Genomic DNA, 27,998 nt, shown 5'->3' with positions numbered 1-27,998 from the left:
GAGAGTTGGACTGTGAAGAAAGCTGAGTGCCGAAGAATTGATGCTTTTGAACTGTGGTGTTGGAGAAGACTCTTGAGAGTCCCTTGGACTGCAAGGAGATCCAACCAGTCCATCCTAAGGGAGCCCAGTCCTGGGTGTTCATTGAAAGGACTGGTGCTGAGGCTGAAACTCCAATACTATGGCCACCTCACGCAAAGAGTTGACTCATTGGAAAAGACCCTGATGCTGGGAGGGATTGGGGGCAGGAGGAGAAGAGGACGACAGAGGATGAGATGGCTGGATGGCATCACCGACTCAATACACATGAGTTTGGGTGAACTCGGGGAGTTGCGATGGACAGGGAGGCCTGCTGTGCTGCGATTCATGGGGTCGCAAAGAGTCGGACACAACTGAGCGACTGGACTGACCTGACCTGACCTGAATTGAAGAGCTCAAGGAAGAGGTTCCATGTGTCTCTGGGACCCTGTTTCCTGCGGTCCCTTCCCTGGCTTCCTCCTAGGCAGTCTAGCTCCTCTGGCCTGGCCTGGAGCCATTCTGAGGAAATCAAGATAATCTGAGAAAACATCTGATCCAAAATCAACCTGAATTCGGGGTTAAAAAAAAAAAATCACAATAGGAGACAGCTACTAGTTTATTGGGCACGGCCCATGTGCCAGGCACCGTGAAACACTTTACAGACATGATTTAATCTCAGCCTCACCACAACTCCATGCGGTAGGTGTTACTATCCCCATTATACAGATGAGGAAACAGATTTCTAACAGCGATTCATTTGCTTGTAGTCACACGGCCGGGAAGTGTTAAGGCTGGAATTGGAACCCAGGTGGGCTGAACCCAAGGCTGAGTTTCCAAAGTTGTGAAGTAAGTACAGTTTGTAGTTGTATCTCCTTCAGGCACCCCGTGGCCCCATGTTCCTTTCAAACCCTGCTCCCAGGATAGGGTCTGAAACTTCTGCTGACAGAGAGGGTTTCTGTGTTCTCCCACCCTGGTGGGCCTGCACTTCACCTGGGGTCCAGCCTCCAGCAGAGGATGGAAGTTGAAACGGTGCAGTTTCAGGCAGTAGGCCTGGGTGGGGCTGAGCCACAGGCCGCACTTGGCCCTGGAGTCTTGCCATCTCGCAGGTTGTTCTGGTTCTGCCCAGTCTGCTAGGAGGCATCCCTTTTCAGGCTCCTTTTTCCCCTCTTTGGGGAATCACAGAGGAGGCAGAGACCTCAGTCTGCTGAATCAGATTATGAAACTGGCCAGGAAAGGAGTGAAGAGGGATAGGCTCCTGAACTCTGTATCCAGTGTATTAGGAGCCAAGGCCCTGTATCTCTGGGAGGTCTCCTTGCATCAACTCCCTCTCTCTGACTGTGTCCTGCCCTGCAGAGCTCGGCGTGCTCAAGCTCGATTGCACATGATAGACCTCTGAAATTCTGGCTGGAGCTCTTCTCATGTCTTTTTTGCTCCAAAGGGATCTCAGCTGAGGTGAGGGTCCAGCCTCCTCCTCTGCTGGTTCCTCGAGGGTACCCACCCAGGGCGGGGCTGCAGAGTGCGCAGCATCCCTGGGTGCAGGAGTGACAGCCAAGGATGTGAGCTGGGGGGGTGGTGGGGACAGGAGGAAGCCCCAGGCCTGCCCTGTTCTCCACTCAGGACTCCCACTGCACTGTTAGGGCCAGGCCTCGGAACAGAGAGTCCAGCTCCGTGGGCGACTCCAGGTCTGGGGCCTGAAGGCCTGGGCTCTCGGCCTCAGTCTTGGACGCTGGATCCTCATCACTGGGACACACGAGGGACTCCAGCAGGCCCCAGGAACTTGGACCCTCGTCTGTGGGGGAACATGGGAGGGAAGGAGTCTGCAAAGGGAGGCACCCAGGGTGGCCCTCGATCTGGACAGAGGAGAGGAGGGGCAGCTGGCCCTTTAGGGAGCTTCGTGTTCCTGGCTCCCTTTGGCCTATGGTATCAGAGTCAGAGTCTGAGTCTGTGTGAACCCCTAGATGCTGGTGGGAGGATTTTGCTTCTTGGGGGTCCTCCATGGCCAGGGGGGTCACCTCCTGTAGCGAAAGGCTACTTGGGCTGCAGCTTCCAGCTGGCACCTCTTTCTGGAGCTGCCCCTTAGTTCCGAGGTGTTTGGGACCAGAGCATGTCACAGGTGGGGAGTCTCTCCCAGACCCTTCCCCGCACATCCCGTAGGAAGGAGGCCAGTTATCCGGGGTGGCCTGTGGGGTGTAGGAGGGAAGCTGGGCCTCTGAGACAGCCTGTGGAGTGTAGAAGGGGGGTTTAGCTTCCAGAGTTCCCTGAGGTGCATAGGACGAGGGCCTGCCCTCGGGAGCAGCCTGGGGGGCATAGGAGAGCACGGGGAGTGCCTGGTGAGGTGGTCCTCCGGAGGGCCGGAGGATGGGGAAGTCTGGCTGCCCGAGGTAGGCAATCTCAGGCAGGCTGTGCCGCGGTGGGGGTCCCAGGGGCTCCATGGGGTCGGAGACCTTGACTTCGGAGTACTGGACAGACTGGGCCAGACCGCAGGAGCCGCTGAGGATGGGGATCGAAGGACGCTCGAAGACGGGGATCAGAGTGTGCTCCTGGATGAACCGCAGAGGCTGGAAGGGCAGGATGTGCTGGACATTCTAGGCAGAGAGGACAGCATGCCCATTAGAGTGCCTTCTCAGCCCCCCGCCCCCGAGGATGCCATGGGCGCCACGGTCCTCCCCAGGGGTGGGGCCGAGGGCAAGGGTAGACCACCTGAGGGCTTTTCCAAGATCCATAAACCCTGCCTCCTTTCCCAGGGATTCCTCTAAGTGCTGGGGCCTCTGTGAAGGAACAGGGCTCTGGCCCTGTTAGCTGAGGGCCACTTCCAGAGTCTGGCTTGGCCAGGGAGAGCGGTGAGTCAGGCTGTGATTTCTCCAGGAGGTGGGTATTCTGGAAGGAGTTGACTCAGATTTGGGATGACCTTGGGTGATGCTCCCCAGGAGGTGCTTCAACTGCTCTTCAGCTCCCGAAGGGCCTCATGGAGGGAGAAAGGAGGGAAAGGGTGGGGGAAAGCGGAGGCGGGGAGAGTTTACAGGAAATGGCTCAGATGGGCTTTGACTCGGAGGGGCCTATGGGTCCAACTCCTCCAGTCCCAGACTGTCCAGGCTCTGCAGCGGGCAGAGATGCCGCGCTGGGGGCCAGACTCAGGCTGCTGATGTGACACGTGTGGTTTGCTAAGGCTTAATTTAGAAAAATTAGTTGCCAAGACTTAAACGTGGGAGAGTTCATATTACCATCTGAACTTCTGACTTCATTGGTCAAAAATGCAAAGATTTGGCTACGCTGGGCCCATGATCCCAGGTGGCAGAGCCTGCCTGGGCTGCCCATTCAGACGGGGCGTGTACCCCCTTGAAAATGACATGGTTTTTCTGTTCCATGCCTTCTCTTCCTGATCCCCTAGCTCTTGTCAGTCCACCCCAGGGGCTGCCAGCCATGTCTCTAGGTTGGCGGGAGAAGCGAAGGAGAGCCAGGGGTCCCTGGGCCCATGCCCTCCCCGGGGCCCCTGCTCACCAGGGAGCTGGGAGGTGGAGGCGGCTTGGTGATATATCTGTAGCTCAGGTAGCAGAGCCCTGCGACCAGGAAGCCCATGGAGAACAGGAAGGCACCGGAGAAGGAGTAGGTCCACGTCCGATCTGGGTCAACGAGAGGCAGAGCAGGAAGACTGAGGCTGTCAGTGTGGGTGCTGGCAACTCGGGCCTCAACCCCCAACCCCACCTCTCGGGACAGGCTTGGGAAGGCCTCTTCTACCCCCAAGACTTACGGGGCCAGGGTGAGGGCACAAATAGAGGGCCACGCACCATATGTCTAAATATTAAGAATTTATAAATCGTGTTTTTGCATTGTTAAGTAAAATATGTTATGTGCCCCCTCCTTGACAAATATACTTTTCATAACAACCTGGAAGGCTTGAAGCTTGCTTCTTGGACTCCTCGGGGTGCAGAGTGGAAAGAAGGAAGTGCAGGGGGAAGTTCCTGCAAGCCCAGCCTGGCTCCAGTCCACCCTGCCAGGGGCCTCATGCACAAGGGTATGGGCTCAAGTTCATCCATGGCCCCTACAATGCCCATCCTTTGGCCACCCTTTGGGCTGTGGGCTTGTCCTCTGGAAGAAAGACCCAAGGAGGAGACCTGCCGAGACTGGACACAGGCTCCGGCCATTGATGCAGGGAATTTTGGGGCTCACAGAGTCCATGGGGATCTGCCCTCTTGGACTTAAGGACCCTTCATCTTGTGGGGAGGGCCATGGCCAGGGCAGGGCTGGAGCAGGACCTTACAAGGGCCCCTCTTGTCTGGGTCTAAAAGAAGTCCTGCCTTTCTGGTGGGGGCTTAGGAAAGAGGCTACGGGAGGGGGGATGGACAATGAGAGGGGCCTGACTTGCCCACATCTCAATCAAGGTCTGAGCTGGGTATTGGGAAGACCTCACTCAGGAAGGAGCCTAGGAGGCATCACCCTTTCTAAAGCAGCAGGAGAGGACAGATGAGGGCTTTAGTGCTGAGCCTCCTCCCTACAGTCCTGTGTCTTTGGAATGGGTGCCTGCAGCCAGTTCTTGGCATGACACACTTCCTGTCACCAACCCAAGTGGGACTGGGAAGTAGCTTGGTAAAGAAGAGGTAGCTGGGGTTTTTGTTAAAACTAGTGATTTGGGACTTCCCTGGTGGTCTAGTGGTTGAGAAGCCATCTCCAATACAGGGAACGCTGGTTTGATCCCTGGTTGGAAAACTCGGCTCCCACAGGCTGCAGGACAACTAAACCACTGTGCCACAAGTGAAGAAAGCCTGTGCGCTGCAACGAAGACCCAGCACGGCCAGAACAAACCACAAAAAGCTGGTGATTTGGATTACCCAGTGGTCTTGGCTTTCCAAGTCACCCTCCTCCGGTTCCTGGCCCCTGTGTGGCTTCAGCTTGGGGGATCATCAGTTGCCAGTGACCTTGGCAATGACTGTGAACCCTGGGAATGGTTGGAGACTTTACTTCCAGCCCTCTCCTCACTCCTTCCCAAGCCCCTGTGGCTTGGGCCTCTCTGGGTAGCTTCCCACTTGAGCGATAACCTGTCCCCTGCCACGTGATACTCCCATCATTCTACTGGGGAGAGGACAGGAGATGACATTCTACATGACATGCCTAAGGTGACTGGAAAACTGCAGCTCCTTGTGCCAGGACAGGGACTTGGAACATTTCTGCCATCTCACTCATGGGGAAGTAGGAAGACATGACAGAAACAGCACTGGAAAGTTGGGTATTAGAGGTCTGGTTCAGTCACTGATGTGTTGAGCCTACTCTCTTCTGCATGACCCTCTCCAGTCTAAGATTTATTATTAATAATAACAGTAACCAGCGATGACTGAACTCTTACTACATGCCAGGCACTGTGTAGAGTGCTCTACCAATGCTATCCTACCAAACAGATGGCTATGTATGCCCCCTCCGTACAGATAATGAAGCTGAGTCTCAGAGAGGTTAGGTGACTTGAACAAGGTCACACAGCTACTCAGTGGCGAAGCCAGGGTTGACATGTATAACTCCAAAGCTCATCCTCACAGCTGCTACACAATGATACCTTTGTTTCCTTGTCTATTAAATTTGGGGTGAGCCGACCCTTAGACCCCTTTCCAGCATCAGGATGCTGGGATGATGGTCCAAGACATTCGGAGAGGTAGATAAAGGAGGGGTCCTGGGCTCTGGGGTTAGACAAACTCCTGGATACAGGGTCAAGGGCAGGATGTTTCATCCTGAAATGGAAGTAAGAGGAATAAATGTACAGCAGAGAGGACTGGCTCTAAACAAAACTGTAGAGTGGTGATTAGAGCCCAGTCTTTAAAATCAGATGAACCTGATTAGGTTCACTGACCAGCTGTGTGATCATGGGCAAGTTGCCTAACCTTTCAGAGCCAGAGTTCCTCCTCTGTAAAATGGGGATGAGGTAACTCAAGTTGCCGGATTGTTGTAAGGATTCAATGAGATAATATATGTAAAGCACTTTGCACAGTGTTTGGCAGTAAAGTAGGTGCTTAATAGATGGTAGGACTTCTTATTAATATTCTTGATTATAAAGGATAAGGCACCTTCTATATGTCACCAAGAAACAGTCACCAAAAAGTATGATTCTTATAAAAGCAGCTACAGTCTTAGAAGAAAACGATATCATGAGTTAGATCATGTAGGATATGGGTAGATCAGAAGGATACGGTGGAGTGGTCTGCAAGCTGTCAATAAGCAAAAGGACAGGGGCGAGCCAGGGATGGAGGAGACTCATCCAGTAGGGTCCGAGGAGAGGCTCACAAATCATATATACACTCCCAGCTCAGTGCCTGTGACATGGGTTTCTTTTTTCTAGTTCTTCCGTTGCCAAGTTCTATTCCCGTCTTCGTTTGGCCCTTTCCCCAGGAAGGGCACACCCCCTGCAAGTGGCCGGAGCTGGCTGGTCTACCACGCATATCTTCCCAGGAAAACTAAAGCACTGGGACTCAGGTAGAGAAGTCAGTCTCTTACAGGATCTTGGAGAAACCGTTGAGCTGATTTTCTGAACAAAGCTGAGGACCAGAACCTAACTGATGATGATTCTACCAAGCTGCAGTTATACCCTTGGGTCCAGCCTCTAAGCTGCCTGGCCTCTATCCATCAGAACAGAAGTCACCCACTGACATCATTAACCTGAAGATGATGACTAGGGTGGAAGCTGTTTTCCAAATCCACCCAATCCAGTGCTATCGCTTTCATCCTCTAAACTTACAGCATTGCATTTCTATCTCTATGAAAATAAACACAAATAAAAGTATCATGATGCTTACAATGAGAGTCGAGTTTCACTGTGCTAGAGGAAAGGAACATGGGACACCACCTCCTTGAGCCAGTGACTCAAAACTATGTCTATAGAAGCATAGTGATGAGAGTGTCTTCCCTGGAATTAGGCCTCGTTCTGTCTGTCACCGCCTGTGCAGTTTAGGGCAAGTTACTTAACCACTCTGCCCCTCCGCTTTCTCAGTGGAACCAAGATGCTTCATACATAGCTCATGAGAATTGTGTTTTGTAGTGTCTGGTCCCTGGCTGGCACTGCAGACATGCTATTATAATCACTGCTATTTTTATTTGACCTGGGAAGGTAACGAGGGATCTTTTAATCTTTTCTGCTCTCCCATCAGCAGATTATTTCCCAGGATGTCTCACTTGAGTTAATATAAAGTTGAATTTGCTTCGCCAGGATACACACGCAGTTTGCCAGAGAGAGGAAATTCGGATGTAGGCTGGAGGGTAAACATTTGCTATAATAACCCACCAGCTAACTCATTTATGGATAAACAAAGATTGCCTTTAATAATACACTAGTCGTCCTTCTGTGTGTGTTTTTTTAAGAGTGCGTTCGAGCCTCAGCTGGGTTATCAGGCGGAAAGCACAGAGTCAAGGTGTGAGTTCAGCAGCCCCGCCTCCCTCTGGCTTCCGCGGAACTTACCTGGCAGCGTCTTCACTCGGCACACGTAGGGGGCGCTCTCCTTGAACAAGTTTGGAATACAAATCATGATGGTCCCAAGGAACTCCGTGTCAGGGGTCAGGCCGACAAACTCAAATTCTCTCTGCTTCCCTTCAAGGTGCTGAATTTGACAGAGAACGCAGAGCAACATCTCTTATACACCAACCTCCATAAGGAGCCTGCTTACAGCTCTGCCAGGGTCATTGTGCTTAGTAAAATGGCACGACCAGCTGCTCAAACCATACACTGGTAGGTCAGTCTGCAGTGCTCCACTCCCAGTCCCCCAACTTCTGGTTTCTCCCTAAGCCAGTGAGTTGCAAGCTCAGTGTACTTTCACTTGGAACAGCGTCTGGCATTTAGTATGCACTCCATAAATACTAGTTGCTGTTATACTACCACCATCAGGGTGGCACCACCACCACCACCACCACCATCATGACCACCATGACCACCACCACGACCATGACCACCATGACCACCACCACCACCACGACCTCCACCACCATCATGACCACCATGACCACCACCACCACCATCACTATAAAGGACAGAAATGGTATGGACCTAACAGAAGCAGAAGATATTAAGAAAAGGTGGCAGGAATACACAGAAGAACTGTACAAAAAAGATCCTCACGACCAAGATAATCACAATGGTGTGATCACTGAGCTAGAGCCAGACATCCTGGAATGTGAAGCCAAGTGGGCCTTAGGAAGCATCACTATGAACAAAGCTAGTGGAGGTGATGGAATTCCAGTGGACCTATTTCAAATCCTGAAAGATGATGCTGTGAAAGTGCTGCACTCAATATGCCAGCAAATTTGGAAAACTCAGCAGTGGTCACGGGACTGGAAAAGGGCGGTTTTCATTCCAATCCCAAAGAAAGGCAATGCCAAAGAATGCTCAAACTACCGCACAATTGCACTCATCTCATATGCTAGTAAAGTAATGCTCAAAATTCTCCAAGCCAGGCTTCAGCAATACGTGAACCGTGAACTTCCAGATGTTCAAGCTGGTTTTAGAAAAGGCAGAGGAACCAGAGATCAAATTGCCAACATCTGCTGGATCATGGAAAAAGCAAGAGAGTTCCAGAAAAACATCTATTTCTGCTTTATTGACTATGCCAAAGCCTTTGACTGTGTGGATCACAAGAAACTGTGGAAAATTCTGAAAGACATGGGAATACCAGGCCACCTGACCTGCCTCTTGAGAAACCTGTATGCAGGTCAGGAAGCAACAGCTCGAACTGGACATGGAGTTCAGTATACGTCAAGGCTGTATATTGTCACCCTGCTTATTTAACTTCTATGCAGAGTACATCATGAGAAACGCTGGGCTGGAAGAAGCACAAGCTGGAATCAAGATTGCTGGGAGAAATATCAATAACCTCAGATATGCAGATGACACCACCCTTATGGCAGAAAGTGAAGAGGAACTCAAAAGCCTCTTGATGAAAGTGAAAGTGGAGAGTGAAAAAGTTGGCTTAAAGCTCAACATTCAGAAAACAAAGATCATGGCATCTGGTCCCATCACTTCATGGGAAATTGATGGGGAAACATTGGAAATAGTGTCAGACTTTATTTTTTGGGGCTCCAAAATCACTGCAGATGCTGATTGCAGCCATAAAATTAAAAGACGCTTATTCTTTGGAAGGAAAGTTATGACCAACCTAGATAGCATATTCAAAAGCAGAGACATTACTTTGCCAACAAAGGTCTGTCTAGTCAAGGCTATGGTTTTTCCAGTGGTCATGTATGGATATGAGAGTTGGACTGTGAAGAAAGCTGAGTACCAAAGAATTGATACTTTTGAACTGTGGTGTTGGAGAAGACTCTGGAGAGTCCCTTGGACTGCAAGGAGATCCAACCAGTTCATCCTAAAGGAGACGAGTCCTGGGGGTTCATTGGAAGGACTGATGCTGAGGCTGAAACTCCAGTACTTTGGCCACCTGATGCGAAGAGTTGACTCATTGGAAAAGACTCTGATGCTGGGAGGGATTGGGGGCAGGAGGAGAAGGGGACGACAGAGGATGAGATGGCTGGATGGCATCACCAACTTGATGGATGTGAGTTTGAGTAAACTCTGGGAGATAGTGATGGACAGGGAGGCCTGCTGTGCTGCGATTCATGGGGTCGCAAAGAGTCGGACACGACTGAGCGGCTGAACTGAACTGAACTGAACTGAACCACCACCACCACCACCATCACCTCTCCATTCTTCCTTCTTCTAGTTCTCCTTTTCCTCCTTTTTTTTTTTTTTTAAAATAAAATAACAAAACCCTTTGACTATCCATCAATACCTTGCCTCCTCATTGCTTCTGTCTTGACTGGACCTCAATATGTTTGCCCTGGACTCTTGCGGTGGCCTCCTTACTAGTCACGAGTCTCTGGTTTCGGCCCTGTCCACTTCCAAATTTAACCTTGTGTCACAGCGGTCTCTCTAAACAATTAATATAATTGCAAAGCTCCTCTATTCAAAATCCTCTGATGGTCTAGGTCATATTACAGAGTGAAAACCCCTGGTCCCTGCCCACCTTATTCACTCATCTCTCCTTACAGCTCACCTAATTGGTACTTTAGCCTCTGGTGATGTTGAATGCCTGCCACTCCTGCAGACATTTTGCTTCGGAAGCAAGCCCTTGCCTTTTGTGTCTGCCCATCCTCCTGCTGGAGCTGCTTTTCAGTTCTTACCCGCTTGTATGTCTCGAAACTCTCTGACCTTGAACTCCTTCCTTGGCTGCCTCATTCCCTCATTCTGGCTCTCTTCCTACCTCTCTGATTGCTCTTTTACTGCTTTCAGCCCCTCAGTGTATTTTTCTGAAAGTTTCAGTCTTCATCTATTTTTTTTCTTCTTCCACCAAGTATTTTTTGTTAATACTTTTCTTGATCTGTGGCTCCTGTGATCACCAATGTGTGGATAACCCCCAAACTGATCTCAGTAAGATCTATGGAATTCCTGGGGCACAGTGCCAGCTCTCTCCTGAACATCAGTCTGTGGGCTTCTCTAACTTCACATGTCTAAACATCCTGATCTCCTCTCTCTGGGGTCTGTCCTATCCCCAACCCCAAACTGGCAACTGTATTTGATTCCCTAGTTCAGTTCAGTTCAGTAGCTCAGTCATGGACTGCAGTACACCAGGCTTCCCTGTCCATCACCAATTCCCAGAGCTTACTTAAACTCATGTCCATTGAGTTGGTGATGCCATCCAACCATCTCATCCTCTGTAGTCCCCTTCTCCTGTCTTCAATCTGTTAATAATGTCTTTCTTGTTCTAGTGTCCAAAGCATAGATCTTAAAGCCATTTTTTGACAAATGCTCTCTCATATCCTTTGTATATAATTGCCCTGAAACAATCCATAAACTTTTCTTTAAAGGTCTAGGACCTATGTTCTTGGGAGTTTAAAGGCCAAGAATTTTCTTCTTTGGTTCTTTGCCTTTCAGCTATGCCTTCCCTTTTCCAGGCATGTGGAGGCCAAGATTTAGGGTATTTATGGTTTTTCTTTTGAAGGGGGTGAAGAAGCACATATAAGGATTTAACAGGTTATTATTTTATGGAACGCATATGGTTGAAATCATCATGCGATACAATTCCAGTAGAGTTTTCAAGGTCCAAAGAGTCCTTCCTTCTGCAGTTTTTTACTGCCTCCATCCTGGTTCAGGCCCTTACCATATCCAGCATGTACCACTGTGATAGCCTTCTGACTTCCCACCCTGATCACTCTTTCATTTCTAAGTTTGATCTTTCTTCTTTCTCAGTAATTTACAGCTTCTATTGGACCAGTCTCCCCTAAAATAACAACTATAAATTCTGGTCAAAATAAAAATTACTTTTAGGTATTGGAAAGTGTATAAAGCAGGCAGATACTGGAGAAAGGAGAAAGGCGTGGCACTGAATGAATTTCTCTCTCTCTTTAGTATCTTTGGGCCTGAGGACAGGCCCCCATTTATACCATGTGGGATGGGTAACAGCTAGACAAAACCTTGTAATCTTACCAGTTTCAATAACCAGAAGACAGAGTTTAGGGCAGTCATGAAAGTTAGAAAGTGAGGGGAGAAACCACAGATAGGAGAAGTTCCTATAGAGGGAGGCCTGAATTCTATGTATAAATTTTGTTCAAATTTTTGGCTGATACCTAAAGTATGCACTAATGGAGTAGACTCCAAGCAGTCCAGGTAAAGTTTGAACTGAACATTACATAGCTGAGATTTTGAAGCTTGAAGTTCAGCCAAATTAAGTGCATAAGGGACGGAGGAACCTGGTATGGTAGGCTGCAGTCCATGGGGTTGTGAAGAGTCGGACACAACTGAAAGACTTCACTTTGACTTTTCACTTTCATGCACTGGAGAAGGAAATGGCAACCCACTCCAGTGTTCTTGCCTGGAGAATCCCAGGGATGGGGGAGGCTGGTGGGCTGCCGTCTATGGGGTCGCACAGAGTCAGACACGACTGAAGCGACTTAGCAGCAGCAGCAGTAACAGCAGCAGCAAGACAAACAAAAATCAGTATTCTTTGGAGGAACATAAGAGAACCCAGTCCTTTCAACATATCATTCACAATGTCTGGGATGCTTTCTAAAATTTTTAGGCATATAGAAAAGAAGAAAATGTAATCCATACTCAGGAGAAAAGACAGTTAATTATGACTTACCCCCAAGATAACCAAAATGTTTGAATTAGCAGACAATGATTTTAAAGTCAGTTCAGTCTCTCAGCTGTGTCTGCTCTTTGCGACCCCATGGACTGCAACACACCAGGCTTCCCTGTCCATCACCAACTCCAGGAGCTGGCTCAAACTCAGGTCCATCAAGTTGGTGATGCCATCCAACCATCTCATACTCCGTCGTCCCCTTCTCCTCCTGCCTTCAATCTTTCCCAGCATCAGGGTCTTTTCCAATGAGTCAGTTCTTCACATCAGGTGGCCAAAGTAGTGGAGATTCAGTTTCAGCATCAGTCCTGCCAATGAATATTCAGGATTGATTTCCTTTAGGATGGACTGGTTGGATCTCCTTGCAGTCCAAGGGATTCTCAAGAGTCTTCTCCAACACCACAGTTTAAAAGCAGAGTTCTTCAGCGCTTAGCTTTCTTTATGATCCAACTCTCACATCCACACACAACTACTGGAAAAACCACAGCTTTGACTAGATGGGCCTTTGTTGGCAAAGTAATGTCTCTGGTTTTAATATGCTATCTAGGTTGGTCATAGCTTTTCTTCCAAGGAGCAAGCGTCTTTTAATTTCATGGCTGCAGTCACCATCTGCAGTGATTTTGGAGCCCAAGAAAATAAAGTCTGTCACCGTTTCCATTGTTTTCCCATCTATTTGCCATGAAGAGATGGGACCAGATGCCATGATCTTATTTTTTTGAATGTTGAGTTTTAAGCCAGCTTTTTCACTCTCTTCTTTCACTTTCATCAAGAGGCTCTTTAGCTCTTCTCTGCTTTCTGCCATAAAGATGCTGTCATCTGCATATCTGAGGTTATTGATATTTCTCCTGACAATCTTGATTCCAGCTTGTGTTTCATCCAGCCCAGTATTTCTCATGATGTACTCTGCATATAAGTTAAATAAGCAGGGTGACAATACACAGCCTTGACGTACTCCTTTCCCAATTTGGAACCAGTCTGTTGTCCCATGTCTGGTTCTAACTGTTGCTCTTTGACCTGCATACAGATTTCTCAGGAGGCAGGTAAGGTGGTCTGGTATTCCCATCCCTTTAAAAATTTTCCACAGTTTGTTGTGATCCACACAGTCAAAGGCTTTGGTGTAGTCAATAAAGCAGAAGTAGAATGCTTTTCTGGAATTCTCTTGCTTTTTCTATGATCCAAAAGATATTGGCAATTTGATTGCTGGTTCTTCTGCTTTTTGTAAATCCAGTCTGAACATCTGGAAGTTCTTGGTTCATGTACTGTTCAAGCTTAGCTTAGAGAATTTTGAGCGTTATTTTGCTAGCATGTGAAATGAATGCAATTGTGTGGTAGTTTGAGCATTCTTTGGCATCGCCTTTCTTTGGGATTGGAATGAAAACTGCCCTTTTCCAGTCCTGTGGCCACTGCTGAGTTTTCCAAATTTGCTGGCATATTGAGTGCAGCACATTAAGAGCATCCTCTTTCAGGATTTGAAATAGTTCAGCTGGAATTCCATCACCTCCACTAGCTTTGTTCATAGAGATGCTTCCTAAAGCCCACTTGACTTCCTGTTCCAGGATGTCTGGCTCTAGGTGAGTGATCACACCATTGTGGTTATCTGGGTCATTAAGGTCTTTTTTGTACAGTTCTTCTGTGTATTCTTGCCACCTCTTCTTAATATCTTCTGCTTCTGATTAGGTCCACACCTTTTCTGTACTTTATTGTGCCCATCTTTGGATGAAATGTTCCCTTGGTATCTGTATTTTTTTGGAAGAGATCTCTAGTTTTTCCCATTCTATTGCTTTTCTCTATTTCTTTGCACTGATTACTTAGGAAGGTTTTCTTATCTCTCTTTGCTATTCTTTGGAACTCTGCATTTAGATAGATATATCTTTCCTTTTCTCCTTTGCCTTTCACTTCTCTTCTTTTCTCAGCTATTTATAAGGCCTCCTCAGACAACCAGCTAATAGAAGTGTGCCTAAGGAAGTTAAGGAAAATGTGCTCATAATGAATGAATGATTTTTCAGTAACATATAGAAGCTATAAAAACTAGAGACTTCAGAACTGAAAAAAAAATCTAAAATAAAAATGCCCACTGAATAGTCTGAACAACAGATTGGAGATGACAGAAGAATCAAAGAACTTGAAAACAGATCAATAGAACAGATAAAATTAGATAGTGGTGATGCTTGGAAAATTTCTTGAATATATGAAAAAACTACATATCAAACTCACATCTTCTGCATTAGCAGGTAGATTCTTTACCGCTGAGCCACAAGCGAAGCCCTAAATATAAGGCTAGAGTCACTATATTAATAGTAGATAAGGTAGAGTTCAATAAAAAGAGTATTACTAGAGATAAAAGGGAACAATTCATAATGATGGAAGGGTCAATTCACCAGGAGGCTATAACAACCATGTTTGTAACTGTCTGATAATAAAGTTTCGAATATGCACAGAATTAAAGGGGAAAAGAGACAAATCTATAATCAAAGCTGGAGATTGTAATACTCTCAGCAATTAAGAGAACAATAGAGCTCCCCCAAATCAGGAAGGACATAGAAGATTTGATTAACACTCTTAGCCACCTGTATCTAATTGGTATTTGTAGAGCACTCCACGAAACAGCCGCAAAACACATATTCTTTCTGAGGGCATGTGAAACATTCACCAAGATAGCCCATATGCTGGGCCATAAAACAAGTCTCCATAATGCAGTGAACTCATACAGAATATGTTCTCTGGTCACAAACTGAATTAAACTGTAAATCAGTAACAATAAAATATTCATTCAAACCCAAATATTTGCCAAAAATGAGTTATGATAAAGCCTCTTCCTGCTCAGTAATCGCTACTCACTCCCCTTGATGACTAAAGCAAATAAAGACTCCTGATTCCTCCGTCTGCCTTCCAGACATCTATAGCATGGCCCCAGCCTGTCTTTTTGGGGTTAGCATTGTTCCTCTCCATCAGCGGTTCTTAAACTTTAGGGTGAGTAGTGATCATTGGGTTCCTATTAAAATTCAGATCCCAGAGGTGAAACTCTAGAATTTGATGAAGCAGATTATAAGGGGGCCCAAGAATATGCATTTTAAACCAAGGCAGTAGGAGATTGTGATGCCATTGATTTGGGGCCAGGTTTATTTATTGAGAAACTGTTCTACATGTCCCTATGATTCAGCTCAAATGGGTAGTTTGGCGCTTTCCAACACTACCCTAAGTTTCCCTGCTTTTCTCTCTGATCGTAGTGGGACAAGGTAGACCAGTGCAAGGGGGAGGGGAGGAATGTGGGCTTAGAAAAAAGCTGGGTTGGAGTCTTGACTATGCTATTATTTGCTGACCAGTCTTGAGCAAGTGACTTAACCTCTCTGAACCTCCGTTTTCTCAATCAGGAAATGGAGCTAGAATCACCTACTTTATAGTGTTGTGATGAGGAATAAATGACACAGTCAGCATATATTACCTGTTACACCTCAGAAACTGGTACTGGCACAAGAAGTCCCCTGTTCTAGAGGTTCTTTCCCGTCTCTCTGCGCCAACACCTCCTCTCTCAGTCCAGCTGCCCTGTCTCTCACACACTCTTGTTTCCCTCTACCTCTAGCTGTATAAATTCTTGCTTTCATTCTTGCCACACACATTGGATTATAAACTCCTTGAGTGCAGGAATAGCTATTCAATGGAATTATGGATTAGTGGCTCACACTGCAGGGGGTAGGGGGACATACTTCATATTTTTTTTTCTGAATACAAAAAGAAATGTGTAACATTTGACAGTTTATTCACCTGCCTTCCACCTTTCATTATTACTGATCTTAAGACACTGCTTGTACATAGTTCCCTCAAAAAGTGGAGAGTCAGCAAAAAGAATTTCAGCAGTAGAAATTGATTCTTTGAGTACAAAATGAAGCAGGGCAAAGAATAACAGAGTTTTACCAAGAGAATGCACTGGTCATAACAAACACCCTCTTCTAATAACACAAGAGACAACTCTACGTATGGATACACCAGATGGTCAATACCGAAATCAGATTGATTTTTTTTTTTTTTTTACAGCCAAAGATGGAGAAGCTCTTTACAGTCAGCAAAAACAAGACTGGGAGCCCACAGTGGCTCAGATCATGAACTCCTTATTGCAAAATTCAGACTTAAATTGAAGAAAGTAGGAAAAACCACTAGACCATTCAGGTATGATCTAAATCAAATCCCTTATGATTATACAGTGAAAGTGACAAATAGGTTCAAGGGATTAGATCTGATAGAGTGCCTGATGAACTATGGATGGAGGTTTGTGACATTGTGCAGGAAGTGGTGATCAAAACCATCCCCAAGAAAAACAAAGGTAAGAAGGCAAAAAGTTTCTCTGAGGAGGACTTACAAATAGCTGAGAAAAGAAGAGCAGTGAAAGGCAAAGGAGAAAGGGAAAAATTTGCTCAACAGAATGCAGAGTTCCAAAGAATAGCAAGGAGAGATTAGAAAGCCTTCTTTAGTGAGCAATGCAAAGAAACAGAGGAAGACAACAGAATGGCAAAGACTAGAGATATCTTCAAGGAGTGTGAATAAGCTCAGGGAGTTGGTAATGGACAGGGAAGCCTGGCATGTTGCAGTCCGTGGGGTCGTAAAGAGTCAGACACGACTGAGTGACTAGATTGAACTGAACTTCAAGAAAACTAGAGATCCCAAGGGAACATTTCATGCAAAGATGGGCACAATAGAGGACAGAAACAGCCCTAGCAGAAGCAGAAGATATTAAGAAGAGGTGGCAAGAATACACAGAAGAACTGTACAAAAAATGTCTTAATGACCTGGATAACTATGATAGTGTGGTCACTCACCTATCACCTAGAGTCAGACATCGAAGCATCACTACGAATAAAGCTAGTGGAGGTGATGGAATTCCAGCCGAACTATTTCAAATCCTGAAAGAGGATGCTATTAATGTGCTGCACTCAATATGCCAGCAAATTTGGAAAACTCAGCAGTGGTCACAGGACAGGAAAAGGGCAGTTTTCATTCCAATCCCAAAGAAAGGAGATGCCAAAGAATGCTCAAACTACCACACAATTGCACTCATTTCACACGCTAGCAAAATAACGCTCAAAATTCTCTAAGCTAGGCTTGAACAGTACATGAACCAAGAACTTCCAGATGTTCAGACTGGATTTACAAAAAGCAGAAGAACCAGCAATCAAATTGCCAATATCTTTTGGATCATAGAAAAAGCAAGAGAATTCCAGAAAAGCATTCTACTTCTGCTTTATTGACTACACCAAAGCCTTTGACTGTGTGGATCACAACAAACTGTGGAAAACTTTTAAAGAGATGGGAATATCTTACCTGCCTCCTGAGAAATCTGTATGCAGGTCAAAGAGCAACAGTTAGAATCAGACATGGAACAACAGACTGGTTCCAAATTGGAAAAGGAGTACGTCAAGGCTGTGTATTGTCACCCTGCTTATTTAACTTATATGCAGAGTACATCGTGAGAATCGCTGGACTGGAAGAAACACAAACTGGAATCAAGATTGCCAGGAGAAATATCAATAACCTCAGATATGCAGATGACACCACCCTTATGGCAGAAAGCAAAGAGGAACTAAAGAGCCTCTTGATGAAAGTGAAAGTGGAGAGTGAAAAAGTTGGCTTAAAGCTCAACATTCAGAAAACGAAGATCATGGCATCCGGTCCCATCACTTCATGGGAAATAGATGGGGAAACACTGGAAACAGTGTCAGACTTTATTTTCTTGGGCTCCAAAATCACTGCAGATGGTGACTGCAGCCATGAAATTAAAAGACGCTTATTCCTTGGAAGGAAAGTTATGACCAACCTAGGCAGCATATTGAAAAGCAGAGACATTACTTTGCCAACAAAGGTCCGTCTAGTCAAGGCTATGGTTTTTCCTGTGGTCATGTATGGATGTGAGAGTTGGACTGTGAAGGAGGCTGAGTGCCGAAGAATTGATGCTTTTGAACTGTGGTGTTGGAGAAGACTCTTGAGAGTCCCTTGGAATGCAAGGAGATCCAAGCAGTCCATTCTGAAGGAGATCAGCCCTGGGATTTCTTTGGAAGGAATGATGCTAAAGCTGAAACTCCAGTACTTTGGCCACCTCATGCGAAGAGTTAACTTATTGGAAAAGACTCTGATGCTGGGAGGGATTGGGGGCAGGAGGAAAAGGGGATGACAGAGGATGAGATGGCTGGATGGCATCATTGACTCGATGGACGTGAGTCTGAGTGAACTCCGGGAATTAGTGATGGACAGGGAGGCCTGGCGTGCTGTGATTCATGGGGTTGCAAAGAGTCGGACACGAATGAGTGACTGAACTGAACTGAACTGATGGTGATTCCAGTAGTCGTGTATGGATGTGAGAACTGACCCATAAAGAAGGCTGAGTGCCAAAGAATTGATGATTTTGAACTGTGGTGCTGGAGCAGACTCTTGTGAGTTCCTTGGACAGCAAGAAGAGAGAGATCAAGCCAGTCAAGCCTAAAGGAAATCAACCCTGAATTTTTGTTGGAAGGACTGATGCTGAAGCTGAAGCTCCAATACTTTGGCCACCTGATGCCAAGAGTGGACTCATTGGAAAAGACCCTGATGCTGGGAAAGATTGAAGGCAGGAGGAGAAGGGGATGACAGAGGGTAAGATGGTTGGATGGCATCACTGACTCAGTGGACATGAGTTTAAGCAAACTTCAGGAGATCGTGAAGGACAGGGAATCCTGTGGGGCAGTCCATGGGGTTGCAAAGAGTTGGACATGACTTAGGGACTGAACAACAAAAGAAATTGATTCCAGTATTTTCCAAAGTGGACATGTGAGAATGTTAATAGAAGATGTTCTTCAGAATGTTAGAAGGCATTAGGCAAAACAAATCAAAACATGTAATGAAAATAAGGGGACTTTCTCTGATCAAATACATGTGGGAACAGTTGTATTAAACAAACTGAAACTGGAGTCTTGAGTTTGCAGGACTTTTCAGAGTCTTTAGCATGCTATTTTGTGTGTGAATCTACAAGAGTAGGCTGTAGATGTATTCTGGGAAATGCTGATTTATATAATACATCTCACTTCTACTTAAAGCAATGCAGAGAGGAAAATGGGTTTTGGAGGCAGGGAAGGACCATGGTGGCATGTATATTTACCCTTCATTTACCATTTGATAGGTGTGGTTGATGTGCAACTTTAAGTGGTAGAGTAGGTCCTGGAAGATGTTCTCCAAGGTCAGCTGGTGGCCATTCTGTGCACGGATTGGTGTGTAGGTGGGATGGACAATCATCTGGATGGATCTTACCTTGGGGATACAGGTCACATCAGGTGGTTTGATGCTAGCTAGAAAAGGGAGAGAAAAAAAAAGAAATGAAACAGTTGGAATCAGCCAGAAGTGTCTGAGAGGCTGCCGTGGACCTTGGGAAATGATTGCTTCCTACCGCCTCCCACTCCAACCCCAGCCATGCTTCTGAAAGCATCACCTAAGTTAACAAGTGAGAAGAGAAGCGACTGGTGCTTGGGTGTAAGGCTGGCAAAGAGGTAACCAAGGGTGGTGGGAAGAGCCCAGGGAGAGGGGCCCGTCCCCTCAGGCTGATCACATCCCTCAGCCTCCACACACCCCCAGTCTACTGGCAATGAGAGTTTTGGGGAGTGATGTTTCAACTATGCATCCTGAAGAATGTTTGTGGATTCCAATATCATTGCTGCTGCTGCTGCTGCTAAGTCGCTTCAGTCGTGTCCAACTCTGTGCGACCCCATAGATGGCAGCCCACCAGGCTCCACCATCCCTGGGATTCTCCAGGCAAGAACACTGGAGTGGGTTGCCATTTCCTTCTCCAATGCATGAAAGTGAAAAGTGAAAGGGAAGTCGCTCAGTCGTGTCCGACTCCTAGCAGCCCCATGGACTGTAGCCTACCAGGCTCCTCCATCCATGGGATTTTCCAGGCAAGGGTACTGGAGTGAGGTGCCATTGTCTTCTCCAATATCATTGTGTAGCCTCAAAGGCAAGGCCTAAGACTTCAGTCTCTCTCAAGATGAATTTTCCAAATTAACCAAATGACCTTTCCTGGTTTATAGAACCTTTTGTAAATTTGGTGAATGCTATGGTTCTTTGCTCCCCCAACATGTACATATACAAAAATCTTGCAAACAATTTCAGGGATTCATGTCTCCCCCTGAAGCTAACTTATAAAAAGTCCTCCAGGGTCCATTGACCACCAAGATTAAAACGATCTGCACTAAAAGAATGTTTGCTTCAGTTATTTATTTAAAAACAACAAAATCCTGATTCCTTCCAAAAGGGAATCAGGGAAGTCAGTTAAAGTACCTGCATAGAATGGATCATTTTTGTAGTTGTGAGATATCATGATGTCGAAAAGCATTTAATGACATGGGTAAATGTTCATGATACCATGATATGAAAAACAAACCACCAGATCACAAAAGTGGAGATACAGCTGCTAGTAACTGCGGTTATGTTTAAGTGTTCAGATTATTTGGACTTAGTTTTATTTTTCTTTGCTTATTTCTATATTTTCCAAATTTCCTACAGTAACTATGCATTAATTGAACAAGCTGAGAGACAGTATAAAATAACTTGCTGAATTTTATTTTTTATTTTCTTAAAACACCATGTGACTTTTAAGTCAGTTAGTGAACATCACCCGCTTAACTTGTGTGAGGAGTTTGTCGACTCATCCATTTATCCACCCATCTATCTAAATCCTTCATCAGTTACGTATGGAGCATCTCCTATGTGCCAGGTGCTATGTTAGGGACTAGGAATCCAATGGGTCCCATGCCCATGCATGCCTTCTTGAAGCTCACATTTCAATTCAGATGATATCCATGCATGCAAACAATAAAGACAGGTTATGATCTGAGCTTTGAAGTCAGTGAATAGTTTGTGGTGATGGAAAATAGCAGGTGATGACCTGTATAGTACAAGGGAGTTGTTGGGGCTGTGGGATGGGGATGTTCACTTAGGAGGTGATGTTGAAACTGAAACCATGACTGAGGATTGAAAAAGAGTCAAAGAAGGAGTAGGTGGATGGAGTTAGGAGGCCTTGGTTGTGCTCAAGTGGCAAGGTGAAGGTCTGCATACAAGAGGTCTAGAGATGGAGAAAGATGGAGAACCACACGGGGGATGCTGTCCAGTCTGGGGTGTCTTCCTTAAAAGCCACATCCTTAACTGGCCCCGAGAGGCAGAGCCCTTCTGGACTCTCCACCCACTCCAGAGGGGAAAAGGCCATCCTCCCACCCGAATCCCGTGCAACGAGAGGGCCCCACTCACTGTGCTGCAGTGAGCTGAAGCGGTTGGTCATCTTGGTGGCAGACCGGCCTGCCCCGTCAGTGGCAGTCACCCGGGCGTAGTAGAGCTCAGTGAGGTTGCTTGTCTCCACAGTAAGATTGCAGGATTTCTGGGTGATCTGCTGGCAGCCCTCCTTTTCCAACCACTCTTCCTCTCCATACCTGTAGGCAAGGGAGGGGCTGGAGCACACCTTTCATGAACAGGTTTGGCAGCCAGCCTGTGGTTTATTAATATTGATAACGATATCGAATATTTACTTAGCACATGTGTCCCAGGCTTTTTATGCAGATGATCTGTTAGTCTTCAGATCAACCTCACAACGGTGCTGTGAGGCTCACACATTATTAATATCTTCCTTCTTTTTCAAGTCAGGAAGCTGGGGCTTAAGGAAGTAAAATTTGCCCAGGTGTTTGCATCATGCATGCAGGGAGCCAGGATGTGAACTCAGACGGTTTGAGTTCATGTTCTGGGCACTGTTAGGCCCATTTACAGGCCAGGGACCTGGGCCTCCGAGAGGGCAAGTGACTTGCCACAGGATGAAGTGGCAGGACCAGGAATGGCACCCAGGTTTGCAGATTTCTGAGCCCAAGAAACCCCCGTCTCCTGCCTGGGAAGGGAGATGAGCGGGAATGGGGCTGGGTGGGGGCTGGAGGGGGTGAACATGACTTTTTGTTGACTTGCGTGCATGCGTGCTAAGTCGCTTCAGTTGTGTCTGACTCTGTGCAACTCTATAGGCTGCAGCCTACCAGGCTCCCCTGTCCATGGGATTCTCTAGGCAAGAGTACTGGAGTGGGTTGCCATGCCCTCCTCCAGGGGATCTTCCTGACTCAGGGATTGAACCCGCGTCTCTTATGTCTCCTGCACTGGCAGCAGGTTCTTTACCACTAGCGCTACCTGGCTGTTGACCTAGTCTTCCCCAAATAATAAAGCAATGATTGGGCGTTTGTTCTTTGCCAGGAACACATGCTAATGACTCATTTAACCCATCCAACAACCCTAGGAGGAAAGTCTTATTGCTATCTTTACTTCTTGGATGGGAAATGGAGGCTTGGTGAATTTATCTACCTGCCCAGGGTTATAGGATGAGGGGCTGGCGTTTGCCTCCAGAGCCCATACTTGTAACCATCATTCTAACCTCTCCCTGCAGAAGAAACACCAAGGAACAAAGCCACGTCTTGGGGGAGAGTTGCTGAGTGACACCAGTCTGGGTCCGAGGAGGACGTGGGGACATATGGAAGAGGGGAGGGTTTTCTTTGGTTTCAGAGCAGAGTCAAAGGGGTAATGTTGCTGGGGAGCCTACGTCTTATACTGGACGCTGTAGACGGTGTCAGGGGCACTCTCCGGCCTGCCGTCCCACGTCAGGATGTTTTCGAAGTTGCTGGACTGGAACTTCACGTGCTGAAGGAGATCTGAGGTGTCCTCAGTGATGTGAGCTGCCAGAAGTGGGAGCAGGGTGAGCAGATGGGTGCATAGACCCTGCCCTAGCCCCCTTTCGAGCTGCCCACCGAGGGGGTGAGCCAGCAACCACTTAGCAGGAGACGGTGCTAACCGACCCTCCTGCTCCCCTTCACTTCTTTTTTTCCTTTTTATTGAGCTATGATTCACATTCCATACAATTCACCACTTAAAATCATACAGTCCCGTGGTATTCTAAATATATAGGTCTAGTTCTAGGGCGTGTTTATCACCCCCAAACAAATCTTGTATCCACGAGCTGTCATTCCCACCCCTCCCCTCCTCCCAGCCCCAGGCAACCAACCAATAATCTACTTCCTGTCTCAATGACTTTGCCTATTTGGACATTTTCTATAAATGAAGCCGTCCAATTGGCCTTTTGTGTCCGGCTTCTTTCACTTGGCATCATGTTTTCAAGGCTCATCTGTATTACATAGATTGGCACTTATTTCCTTCTTGCTGCTGAATCGTATTCCATCGTGTGGATAGGTCACATTCTGTTTATCCTCCATCAGCTGCTGGGCACTGGGGTTGTTTCCACTTTTTGGCTATTTTGAGTAACGCTGCTGCAAATGGTTGTGCACAAGTTTTTTAAGTGGACATAAGTGTTTGATTCCCTTGGGTAGGAGTGGGATTTCTGGGTCCTACAGTGATTCTACGTTGAACTTTTGAAGAGCAGCCAAACTGTTTTCCGGAGAAGTGGCTGCACCATCTCACATTCCCATCAGCGATGTTTGAGTGGGTGAGGTTATTTCACATCCTTGTCGACACTTGCTATTGTGTTCATTCATTTCTCAGCACCATATGAAATCAGTGTTCTCACCAAGGGAATATTTTAGAGGTACTCAACTAATGTCTAAAAAGTAACTTTCCTAGAACCAGTAATTTCAAGCAAGGGTGGAGAAGATGTTTGTGAATCCCTGCCTCTCTGTCGGTGGGTCCAGTCCCTGCCCACCCACCACACACCTGCTGAGGAGGGCAAAGGTGCCTTCCCCAGCTCCATGGGTTTCATACGGGCAGGATGCTGACTGAGGCCACATACAGGTTCATGGGGTCGCAAAGAGTCAGACACGACTGAGTGACTGAACTGAACAGGCAGTGTGTCCTTGGGGAAGCTGTTTAAGCCGTTAGAACTTCAATTCCTTCAGCTCTAAAATGCAAATAATTGGACCACTGCAGCAGCTTCCATGTCTGAAATGCACGTCAAGTGCCAGGCACTGGGCTAAGTCTCCTCATCCAGTCCTCCTGACCACCTGATGAGGCAGGTTATGCCCATTTTATGGATGAGGAAAACTGAGGCTCAGAGAAGCAGGGTGCAATACTTGTCACAGCAGTTAGCCTGCTTTTGGGGGCAGATACAATGGGCTGAGGAAGGCGGAGCAAAGGCGAGAGCCCCAAGAAGAGGACCCAGGAGGAGGCACTGACCCTGAAGCAAATCTTCACTGTAAATGAGAGCCCTTGACTTACAAATAGATCTCCTCTCAGCCCTCCCAGCTTGGTCTGAGGAAAGGAGGAAAGCACAGGAAAATGGCGACCAGACCGGCAGCTGGCTCTGCGCATGCTCAAGGGCCTGGTTAGCCGGGGAGAAAAATAAACAGGTGCAGACCCAGCTGAGTCAAGGCCTTGAGGCCTGTGTGTACATGTCTTTGATGTGATGTGCGCCCTCTCCCCACCCCCAACCCAGTCAATGACGATGACCGCCAGAAGGTCCAGAGAGTGAGGGAGTGGAGAGTTATTTACTCCTCTACTCCCAGTCTACATACAGGATTTCTGCAAGAGGGGTCCATGGGCTTGGGAGGCATTTGTGGGGAAAGGAAAGTATCTCAGGACAGCCCGACTCTGCTGTGTATCCGTCTGCTAAATCTAAGGCCATATCCCTCTTTGAATCTGGGTGGATCAGGCAGGCCCAGCAACTGCAGAATTCTTTGTGTTCTCAGAGCCCCCAGACTCGGGTCTTAGGGGCCAGGGGTTTCTTCCTGCCTCTAGCCAATGTGATGGATATGGTGCTGAGTCCCACGGTGTGGCTGGGATCTTGTTTGGATCTGAGTCTTGGCAGAACTGGGGTCTGTTCTGGAGCGAGGGTTTCCCAGATGGCACTAACGGTATAGAAGCCGCCTGCTGATGCAGGAGACAGAAGAGATGCAAATTCGATCTCTGAGTAGGGAAGATCCCCTGGAGGAGGGTATGGCAACTCACTCCTCTAATTCTTGCCTGGAGAATCCCATGGACAGAGGAGCCTGGCAGGCTACGGTCCATAGGGTCACACAGAGTGGGACATGACTTAGCTACTGAGCACGCACTCACTGAAGGGAGGGGTCCTGGATTCAGAACCGGGTCTTAAGTTGAGGCAGGGAGCCCACTTGACGTCAGAACTCAAGGGTGACTTCAGGCAAGGTGGTGAGGTCAAGAGCAGGCAAGAGAGAGGGATTTGCAAGAAGGGCAGGGTGTGCCCGGGGGTGGGCTCAGCTATGGTCTGCAGGGGGAGGGTTGCTGGTTGGAGTCGGTATCTTGGGTGGGCCATGTGGGTTTGGAGGAGGCAGGTGGCTGAGGCTGGGACATGCTAGGGAGGTGAAGGGCCCAGGTTGGACGGAGATGGGGACTCATTTCGAAGAGGGAAGTGAAGTTGGCTTCCTGAAGTCAGGTGGGTGGACCTTGGCAGATCCTCCCTCTTTTAGGGGCTGTTGAGGGATAACAAGATCTCCCCCTTTTCTCCTGCCTACTCATTCCTTTTCCCTCTCAAATTCATCATCGGCTCCTCAGCCCACATTGTCTCTGTGCTTCCTGGGTAAAAGTCTACGTTGTGAAATCGTGGGGAGACGTGTATTGTCTAGAGATTGACAGCCTGGGAGATCTGATCAAAGGAAGATTTTGCATTTCCTAGGAAAAACAATTCTACGTCAATCAGTTGGGAAGTTAAGGACAAACAAGCAAAAGCAATTCAGCTTGCTCTGGAATCAGCCAAAGAATTCCAAAGAAGGCGTCTCTCCAGAGTGAACTTACAGACTCCTAACAACTTCCTAAAGGCTGGTACCCCTGACTCCCACATTGTGAAGGGCTGATGGCCCCCAGCCAGAATGGATGAGGGTCTGGAGGGACAGATCTGGGGTCTCTTGAGGGGGAAGCATCAAGTCTCCTGAAATTATCATGAGTTCAGTGTGCTGGGATTGCCCAGCTTGATGCCCAGGGAGGGTGAACTGGAGGGCTGGGACAGCAGCTGGAAGCCCAGTGGATCCACGCAGCACACAGTGGGCACAGTGTTGGAGGGGCTGGAACTTCCAGCCCTTTATGGCCTTCACCCTGCACTTGAGCTTGAAGGGACCTAGCAGCAGCCACCCCTCCCCCTTCTTCAGCTGGGACTATGCTTTCACTTTCTCAGAAAGTTCCCTGAATTTTATTAAACATCTCAGGGAGCAGAGAGACAATCTAGGATCTCAAGCATTGGTCCTGAAGTTCTCCATAACCATACATCAAAGAATCTACTTTATTGGCTGTGAAGACTATGCCCTTGAGTCCTGTTTTCTTAAGAGCGCTGGTGTTTGAAGACCTATTAGTGTAATAGACCTGAGCACTCTGTGAGAAAGGGCTCTTTCAGGTCTGGCACAAGGGGCTGGCAGAGGCTCCCTTGGGGAGCATGGAAGGAGGCAATGGCCAGACTCAAGCTTTGTCCATCCTGATGCTTCCTCGCCTCCCCATGTCAGGCCAGCGCCAGCCAGAGCAGAGGAACAGAAGCACAACTTCTACCAGAACGATGTGAGTTGTCCAAGGATGTCCGTCTCCCTCAAGCTAGTTCTCCATCCGCTGGGGTGGGAGCATCCACAGATTCAGACGGGTGACCCAAGAGCTGAGGGACCCCCTCTTCCCCGCCGACCCAGCAACCTGAGCTGGTATCTACTTCTCCCCAGAAACTCCCAGTGCAGCCCAGCAGAGAAGAAACTGAAACTGGTCATGCTGGGGCTGGATGGGGTTCTGGGGGGGTGGATAGCCCTGATCATCAGCTCCTGGGTAGGGGCACGTCTGACCGCAGGGTGATGGGCACTCACCGAGCAGGGATCCTGCCGCCAGGATGGTCAGTAGTGTCCTCATCGGGGCCGGGCACAGGGCCCTCTCTCAGTCTCCACTCCAGACTGAGCCCAGAGGGAGGGCTGAGAAGCGTTGGCGCCTTGGCAGCTGGCTCCACCCAGGCACGAGGGCGGGGAAAGGAGGAAAGGTGGGACCTGGGCAGTGGGGAGCTGGGTACAAAGGTGCCTGGTCCGTGCGCTTCAGAATTCCAGGTCCTGGGCGGGACCCAAGGGAGTTCCCTTCCTAATTGCAGAAAACAGCAACAGTGACAGACTGGCTTGTTTATCTGGTCCGGTGGCTGATTCATCCTAAGACTCTTCAGTGCTTTATTAGGGAACTGATAGGCAGAAAAGACAAAAATAATCCGTGATGTACAGCCTTATCTGGGAGCAAGTTGGCACTGGGTATCAAAAGCTTGCAACTTACAAACCACATTTTGCCCCAGTGATTCCATCCACAGGGATTCACCCTGAGGAAAGCAACTGGAGCAGAGGCAGGAGCAGAAGATATGTTCTGGAATGTTCCTTGTGGCAGAGGAAAAGCTAGACTCCTTGGTTTCGTTCTGGCAAGAAGAGATAAATATATTTGCTTGTGTCTTGTGCTGTGTATTGACGCTGGCCCGCCATGATGTATGCTGGGCTTGGGAACAGCTTTCCACCCAGAGAGGCTGCTGGGGGTGAGAAGCCCAGGCCCTCCTACCTTGAGCCTTTGGACTTAGGGGGAAAACATTAGGGGGAAAAAAAGGATCTGAGATTTCAGTGACTCTTTCTACCATGCTAGAGATGGGGGCAAAATTCAGGAATGGGCTTTTGACTGTGGACCATGAAGATTCAAACTGCTCACCCAAGATGTCTCACCATGTGCAGCTGGATCTATAGGGATTATGTGATACCCACTGGGATGAGTGTTTAGGCAATGATTTTCTCCTTCTCATTGGGCCTCAAGAGAAGGTTGAAGGGGCCTGGACTCTGGTTAGGGTGGACATTATCAGAGATCTCTACCTCTGTGGAGAGTTTGGCCTGCCCCAGTCACACAACAGCTGGCTGAGTCCTGTAGCAGGGACAGCTGGGTCCTCAGGGAGGGTTAGAGGCCTTGGTT

The 27,998-nt window shown here is 47.7% G+C and overlaps 1 protein-coding gene across 2 annotated transcripts; it reads right to left on the bottom strand.

Moving 5' to 3' along the window:
* Positions 1-613: 613 nt before the first annotated feature.
* IL22RA1 (interleukin 22 receptor subunit alpha 1) lies at positions 614-27,182 on the bottom strand. Of its 2 annotated transcripts, XM_006077971.4 has the most exons (7): positions 26,882-27,181; positions 22,687-22,819; positions 21,369-21,547; positions 19,242-19,417; positions 7,448-7,586; positions 3,514-3,635; positions 614-2,600 (listed from the first exon to the last, which is right to left on the bottom strand). In XM_006077971.4, exons 1-7 carry the CDS (start codon positions 26,922-26,924, stop codon positions 1,629-1,631), a joined length of 1,764 nt encoding a protein of 587 aa, XP_006078033.3. In that variant the 5' UTR covers positions 26,925-27,181; the 3' UTR covers positions 614-1,628. The 2 variants fall into 2 exon arrangements, with proteins under 2 accessions (XP_006078033.3, XP_025134520.3); XM_025278735.3 differs by lacking the exons at positions 21,369-21,547; positions 22,687-22,819 and having other exon boundaries at positions 26,882-27,182.
* Between the last annotated feature and the right edge of the window lie 816 nt (positions 27,183-27,998).

This window comes from Bubalus bubalis, chromosome 2, assembly GCF_019923935.1.
Source record: "Bubalus bubalis isolate 160015118507 breed Murrah chromosome 2, NDDB_SH_1, whole genome shotgun sequence".
In the NCBI taxonomy this organism is placed as follows: domain Eukaryota; kingdom Metazoa; phylum Chordata; class Mammalia; order Artiodactyla; family Bovidae; genus Bubalus; species Bubalus bubalis.
This window is presented reverse-complemented; position numbering and strand designations above follow the sequence as displayed.

Coding starts and splice junctions, on each gene's coding strand:
- IL22RA1 (XM_006077971.4), bottom strand. CDS start 26,924: ATGAGGACACTACTGACCATCCTGGCGGCAGGATCCCTGCTCG. Junction 21,548..22,686: donor TACAGCGTCCAGTATAAGAC/GTAGGCTCCCCA, acceptor CCTTGCCTACAG/GTATGGAGAGGAAGAGTGGT. Junction 2,601..3,513: donor CTCCACCTCCCAGCTCCCTG/GTGAGCAGGGGC, acceptor CTCTCTGCCTAG/AATGTCCAGCACATCCTGCC.